The sequence below is a fragment of the Amphiprion ocellaris genome, chromosome 17 (assembly GCF_022539595.1).
Source record: "Amphiprion ocellaris isolate individual 3 ecotype Okinawa chromosome 17, ASM2253959v1, whole genome shotgun sequence".
NCBI lineage: Eukaryota > Metazoa > Chordata > Actinopteri > Pomacentridae > Amphiprion > Amphiprion ocellaris.
In genome coordinates this window covers 7,467,137-7,474,800 of record NC_072782.1, presented here as the reverse complement: position 1 = coordinate 7,474,800, position 7,664 = coordinate 7,467,137, and the positions used below count along the sequence as shown (strand labels likewise).

General features: G+C 37.8%; 1 protein-coding gene across 1 annotated transcript; it reads left to right on the top strand.

The window, feature by feature from the left end:
- Positions 1-297: 297 nt before the first annotated feature.
- On the top strand, positions 298-7,370 carry car15 (carbonic anhydrase 15). The gene is made up of 8 exons (XM_055004104.1): positions 298-1,192; positions 1,310-1,339; positions 4,290-4,466; positions 4,540-4,685; positions 4,799-4,891; positions 4,974-5,040; positions 5,117-5,277; positions 5,392-7,370. The coding sequence occupies exons 1-8, from the start codon at positions 1,141-1,143 to the stop codon at positions 5,608-5,610; spliced, it is 945 nt and encodes a 314-aa protein (XP_054860079.1). The 5' UTR covers positions 298-1,140; the 3' UTR covers positions 5,611-7,370.
- The last annotated feature ends 294 nt before the right edge of the window (positions 7,371-7,664 follow it).

The following is a 7,664-nucleotide window of genomic DNA, read 5'->3' as shown; positions in this document are numbered from 1 at the left end:
AAATATAAATATATATATATAAAATATATGTCAGTAAAACTTCTAATATTTTCTTTAAGAACATTCACATAAAAATCAACCAAAATCCAGCGAATTTTGCTGGATTTTGGTTGATTTTTTTGTGAATGTTCTCAACAAACATTTTTAACATTTCTCTTTTTCCACCAAAAAATATTCAAAGATTTCCCAAAAAATGTAGAAAATGTGGACATCAGAAGTTTCACTGTGAAAATTTTTTTTCTCCACATTTTCAAACTTTAAAACGGGTCAATTTTGACCCGCAGGACAAAATGAGAGTTAAAAAAGAAAAGAAGAATACTCAGGAAGACCATCAGTATCCCAGGAATGTTGTGATACTGATGAATAGGATTTAGTAAGAGTCATTTCCTTCATTTTGATGCAGTATAAGTGGTAATTTTGGCAGGTTTTTTCATCTAGTATTCTTTTATTTCACTAGATGAAGCTGCCTTTCCATTTGAGCATCTGATTTGAATGAGACAGTGGTACAAAATAGCGCAAAGAAAAATAAAAACACACATAAGGAGCACCATCCTGTATAGCTGAAGAAGACTTGGCTTGTGTGTTGATCCGATACGTGAAAGAAATCCCCTTTGTGTAATTCTGGATCATCTGAAGAGAAAACCACGAGGGTGAAAGTGGAAAAAAAAGATTCACAAAATGGATTAATGTGACAACAGCAGATAAAATAAGCAACTCCATGTGGGCAAAACCAGAAAGACCAGGCTAGAAGCAGTAATAGTTACGGTAAATTGTGATTTTTTTATGTTTACAATTTGAACTTCACAGCCTCCTTCTACTAAACCCTATACATTCTGTTCACTTCTAATTCTGCCTGCTAACATCCTCTGGCTTTCCCATCAGATGAATGGCTCTTGTTACTAGTCAGTGGGCATCTATGCTGGCAGCAGCAGCAGCAGGAGGAGGAGGAGGTGAAGCTGTCGTCGCATCAATGAGACTGTTGATCAGAAAAGACCACCAGACTGGCAAATGACACGGTTCACCCATCAGGACCAGGAGCAAATAAAACTGGGCTTTCACGTCCCTTCCTTATTTAAACGAGGACGTCGGCGCTGGTTCTTCTTAGTCTACCTCACATACTGACACCTGCGGGATCCTGCCATGATTCTGACCGCAGCTCTCCTCACCTTTGCTGTTTCGTACGCTGATTCAGGTGAGGGTCCGGCTGAAGTCGCACGTTAATATGCAAAAAGAAAACCATGATTTCTGCTCAGTTTGATGTCATTTTAATAAGTAGGATGAAGAATTCTGTGCTGTTTTTATATTCCAGAGGACTACTGTTACAATGAGGCACATTGTGGTGAGTAACCCTTGAGTTTCTTTTTCATTATAAAAGCGGGTGAATGGAGTAAAATGTTTAAACAACCAATACTAACATGAATTTACCTCAGCCGATTACTTCCAATAAGACTTAGATTATTTGTATTATGAGTTTTTAGAATTTTATGTATAAATATACAAATGAGGTGTCTTAAAAGGAATTAATTTGCATTAATTTCTACAACAAAACACTAAATATTGGACAAAGCCAGCTTCAAAATAATTATTTTCCATGTTGTTGACATTTTTTAGCCTCTGTTAATCAGAAGACACACTCAACAAGTACAAAAAACTCAATTTTCAGTACTTTTTTGGAATAAAATGTTGCATAAAACAGGCCGTGAATAGAATATCAGCAAAATCCTCTGAAAAAATCCAAAAGAAAACAAACAAAATAATTTTGAATATGGACAGCAATAAAACTGAAATGCTTGGAGTGTTTAAGTAGTGAAGTGGAGATTTCTGGCTTCCTGTATTGTAAAATTCTACAATTTTGACATTTTTACTTGCATTTTTTTATTCTTTTTTTTTTTTTTTTTTACTGGAAACTACTACTAAAACTTAAACTTCCTCAGTTGATTACTTACATTATGAAACAATATTTTTTGTTAATTCTTCAAAAATCTCATGTTTAAATATGCAATTGAGAACTCTTTAAATATATTTTGCATCAATGTCTAATTGATAAAGTGTAGTAAAATAAATAGCTTAATGTATTTTTTGAGAGAAGACATGTCATGAAAACAAAATATCCCCAAATCTCCATATTGGTGCATTAAAAAGCTGCCTGTACAGACTATAGTCTCTAAATAAAATGCAAGTAAATCATTATTTCAACACTATATGAATATTTTACTGGCCAATGAGAGACGTTCAGATGAAACAGGTGGATTTCATAGTTTTGTTTGCATCTTTATTTCTACTTCTCCTCATTATTTTTGGGGTTTGGTGACACCTTAAAGTGAAGCAGTGTCTTCCTTCAGATGCTGAATAGTTCTTTGAGTTGTGAGCAAATCATCAAAGGACTGGTTTCCTCCTCCAAAGCTCTCACGCTGTCGTTTGAATAATGCAGGAGGTCCAACTAAACGGTAAAGGCGACACAGTTCTTTCATATTTTAAGCAACGTTTATTCACTTCTATCTTTTCATGGCCTGAAGTAGAGGTTTGAGCACCTCACATGGTGTCTGCTTAGTAACACCTTTTGTAAATGCTTTTTGTAGTTTTTCAGTTGCTGTTTGGGGGATTTTTATTCATTCTTTTTGCAGAACGCAACAAGTTCACTGAGATTCTTTGGCCATCTTACATCCACAGACTTTCAAAGATCTTTAGTTTTAGTAGTTATGAAGGCCACAGCAAAACCTTCAGTCTGAGCCTTTTGAGGTTTTCCACTGTGTATTATGAGGCATTTAGCATCATTATCCTGTTGTAGATGCCATGTACTTACCATATTTAGCTTTTATATGAATCCATTCTTCCTTTTACCAATGAAATGTGCCACTGGCTGCAACACAAGCCTAAAGCATGATCAATTCATTCTTGTCCTTAACAGTCAGAGCTTCTTATCTTCTTGTAGCCTTTTCTTGCTTTGTGGGCATCAGTTATTTGGATTTTAAGAATGCTTTGAGGAGCCCACGGCTGCTGATTGTAGGGTTAAAAGCTTTGTAATTTGTACCACTTGACCAAAGTCTGAGATCTAAGTAAAAGCTATCTAAGTGCTCAGCTCTCTTGTAAACTTTTGCATGGTTTTCCTTCCTATTTTTGACTCTGACATTGTACAAAACCAAATCAATACTCTAATCTTGCTTAAAATGGGAACCTTTATGCCTTTTGGGAATCATGTCATCTATTATTCATGTATGTATTCACAGTTATAGACATTTTACACAAACTTTTGCACGTCATTGTATTCAGTAGTTGTGACGGTGGTTCATGGTTCAATATATAATTGAGGGATTTTTGAAGCCCATGGGATTCATCTTGCATACATTTTTATTAAAAGTAAAAAAAAAGAAAAAAGTTTTTATGTTCATTATGATCATGTCTTTACAAATTCCACAATTGTCTATAATGGAAACAGTTCCTTATTGATAAAAAAATGACTGGATATCACTAAAATGTCAACTAAATAACCATCAGAATTTAGTAACAACCACCTTCTAATTAGCTGAACAATAGTAAAATGAGCTTATTCAAAAACTGTTTTGATTGTGTTCTTTTTATTAAGTTGAGATAATCATGACAGATATTTCTTTTTTGCCAACATATCAAATTTTATATGGAAAATAACAAATTGACAACCACTTTCCACTAAGTTCACCATTACAAAAACACCTCTCAAGGAAGTGTGTTAATTCCAGATCACATGACCTGCTCCACATGATGTCATTTCCTCCTGAAGAAAAGACTGGCCAGACTCCAAGGCTTTCTGAGTTATTTAATATAAAGTAGTGTGTGAGTCAAGTGTGGATTTATGGCATGTCAACAGGTTTACTACAATATCTTTATAAATAACTTTCAATTTCAATCTTACTCAACTGTATATATAATATTTAGAAGAATCTTTGTGTAAAAATGCCATGTGGTGTTTGGTTATAGGCAGCCATGTTGATTTTTGGCCTGAAAACAGCAAAAATGTCAACTATGTTACAAAAAGTCCCGCAACTTCATATTGACCCTCATAATGATTGAAAGTCACTAAGTAGACCTGTGGTGGAGCTGTTTACTCATTATACCATTGTTACAAAAGTTAAGAATGATCTTTTAGCTTTAAGTGTCAAGCCAAAGTTGCACATGAAGTTCCGAAACACTCCATCTGCTGAGGAATATCATGTGATATGATTAAAACTTTCAATATACCTGGCAGTCAACTGTCCTAGAGTTTCTGTTCTGCTTTATTCTTGGTGTTCATGTGGTTCCTTTCCCATCCTCAGATCCTTACGCTTGGGGAGACGCGTTCCCCTCATGCCACCCTTTACTTGAATCTCATCACTCTCCCATTGATCTGGACCATCACATGACCAGAAACGACTCTCTGGAGTCTCTACATCTGGAGGGCTTCGATGCAATCCAAACAGGCCACTGGACGCTCAAAAATGACGGGCACTCCGGTGAGAAAACAGCACATTTGCTCATTTAGTATCTCCTTAGTGTTGGAGCTGACATACCTGTGGTTTTTCGTAGTTATACTGCAGGTTGGCAGCGGCATGGCGGTGAGCGGTGGAGGTCTGCCAGATGTGTACCACACCATCCAGCTGCATTTCCACTGGGGAGGCCCGGCCACCAACGGCTCCGAGCACACGGTGGACAAACGCAGATACCCAATGGAGGTACAGTATGGTCAGTAGACAGCGCTACACTGTCACAAGCCAGTTTCATCAGCAGACCGGTGCAGTGCAGCCTTCCCTTAATCTCTCTGTGTTTTGTTGACATTTACCTCCAGATGCACATCGTCAACATGAAGTCCATCCATCCAAACATGTCCGCAGCATTAGAAGATCCAACAGGACTCGCTGTTCTTGGATTCTTCATTGACGTCAGTTTATTTGTTGTGTATTTTTTAGCAATTTGAAGCATTTTGGTCCAAAAATCTGTGCTGATTTTATACTTTTTTGCAGGTTGTTTATGCAGAAAATGTGCACTTTGGACACATATCACAGAAGCTCTCCTCTGTTGCTTACAAAGGTAAATCCACTCCCACCTTCTGCTTCATGGGTTTTGTAACAGCGCTCTCATATTGACTGTGCATCCTTCCCCCAAGGCCAAACAGCTAAAGTCAAGCCATTTCCGCTGATGAGCCTCCTGCCGAAGCACAACATGAGTCAGTATTACCGATATTACGGCAGCCTCACCACTCCTCCATGTTCTCAAGTGGTGGTTTGGACTCTGTATGAAGTCCCCATCTACATCTCATGGTCCCAAGTAGGTCAATTAAAAGTTAATAACATTTCCAAAGCATCGAAAGGTCTCTTACTGGTTCCAGATGAAAGATTTGATTGACTAATTTACTAATACCTTTTGCGTTTTCATCCTCAGCTGGCTCAGTTTACCTCACAGATCTTCTCCACAGAGGAGGACGCAGAGCAGGTGACGCCTCTGCAGAACAACTTCAGACACGTCCATCCCACCTTCAGTCGCGTCGTTTCGGCCTCCAAAGACGCCAAACTCCTCAAAGCGACGGCCGGTCGGCCCCTCAGGTCAGCCACGTCGGTGCTTCAAATAATTTTGCTGGGAAGCTTTATTTCTGGGCTTTAGCACTCGTCGTGTGACGTCCAAATCATTAAATAGTACAACACCAAAAGAAACAGAAAAATGTTCATTTTAGCCCCAAAACAGCATTTAAGTTCTGTCAGTGTCTTATTTGAACATCAGAGTTTTCACACATATGCTCCAGCAAAGAATAAATATGAAGAAACAAGCTGTGAAGAAGAGTACTGTAACTGTTCTGTAATGTTTCATGTATCTGCAGGATTCTTTAACACCATTAGTTCATTACTAACAGTTTCATTTAGTAACTGTAGACCTTTAGCACTAGTAGCTGGTTCTTGAGAACTACATTTCTAACAGATGTGCAGTGTTTTTAAAATACAATTTTGCTAGATTTGGTTAGGGATTGTCCGTAACGTCACAAATATTGAAATTTAACAGTGAAAAACAGAAGATAAATGTAGTCAAAACCAGGATACCACAGCCAGCAGGTGAAGCTAATAGGAATATTATTAGTTTTACCGAGTATTTAGTGACTATATAAAGTATTAGACAAACATTTTGACCTGATGATGGAGCCACAAGAATCACAATGGATCAGAGTGATTGAAATGAAATACAAAAATGTCAATCTCACAGTGGTGTTAGAGGAAAAGTTAATGGGATTCATCATCTGAGGACCATGAATTTCATGCATTTGTTTAGAAATCTCTGCTGATAGTGCTGTCCATTGAGTAATTCTCTTAGCATGGCTAAGAAATAAAAGGTGTTTAATTGCAAAGACACGTTTTAATGGATTTAGTAGAGTTAGTGAGCAGTAATCTCAAGGATCTAAACCAGCACAGGAGCTTATTGTTCTGACATTGATGATAAATGTTATTAATATTAACTGCTGAAATCCAATCAGATTTACCTGTTCCAAAGTTATATTATTTTACATTTAATGCTTGATTCCATTAGTAACACCTGCTTTTCCCTCCACGACAAGCTCAAATGACTGCAGTGACAAAAGGTCACTGAAGAACACAAATTTCATTAACTAAGTTCCTCCTCGCCTACGTCCAACATGCAAACTTTTTCATGTGTGTCAGTGCTTCTCCCTGCATTAAATTTGTATGTTTGCGAGGATCCACCAGCAACAAGCAGGAGCATGTGAAGGATGGCTTCAAGTATGCAAATAGGCAAGGCTAAAAAAAACAAACAAGAAAGGCAGTCAGAGAGCGCAGTACTCTGCCAAGACTGTTCATTCCCTGACCTTGTGCTGAATACAAGCGTGTGTTATGCATGTGTATGTTATGTACGGATACTGAATCACCTGACATAAATATGTAGCGGGCAGCGGGAATTGGTGGGGCTCAGAAACATGCCCACAGTTTAGCTAATTGTTCCTTGTATCATTTGATAAATCAGGAGTGGTGGATTTGGAGTAGGATCTCAATCATGTGATCACCAGCATCATAGTTACAGTGACGCCGTGAAGCTATCTCAATGGGAAATCTTTAACAAATCTGTGGATCCCGACTATAAGCCGCATCACTGCCAAAATCTAATCAGTTGGTCCTTGTGTCATTTCTGACCTTCACTGAAAATTTAATCCAAGTCCGTTCGTCCGTTTTTGAGTAATGTTGCGCACAGACAGAAGGAAGGATTCATGTACACCGAGTAAAAAACACCTGTTGAAAAAACAAACATGTCTGTCAACTGTGGGCTTGAGACTTTCATCAGTGTAAAACTTCACACTTTTCTATTAACTGAATCTCTTCTAATGTTTCGTGTATTCTAACAATAAAGAACATTATTCTGTCACATTTGCTGTTGTTGTTTTTGAAAAGCAGTTGATGAGATTTCTGTCTCTGAACTGATTGTGTCCTGTTTGATGAGGCAATTATTCAAAAAGGCTTCAGGGATTGGTAAATCTGTGGTCTAGGTGTGGTCAGTGTTGAGCACACAGGTGTTGAATGGATGTCGATTGATGTTCACACTGTGCTCTGTATGATCATCTTCTTTTTTTCCAAAGTACCCCGGAGTAGAAAGTCAAAGCAACAAACATGAACACACCCTTGATCACAGAAAAAAAACTAAGTGATACCTATCAACCTGAC

Coding starts and splice junctions, on each gene's coding strand:
- car15 (XM_055004104.1), top strand. CDS start 1,141: ATGATTCTGACCGCAGCTCTCCTCACCTTTGCTGTTTCGTACGCTGAT. Junction 4,467..4,539: donor CAAAAATGACGGGCACTCCG/GTGAGAAAACAG, acceptor GGTTTTTCGTAG/TTATACTGCAGGTTGGCAGC. Junction 5,041..5,116: donor CTCCTCTGTTGCTTACAAAG/GTAAATCCACTC, acceptor CCTTCCCCCAAG/GCCAAACAGCTAAAGTCAAG.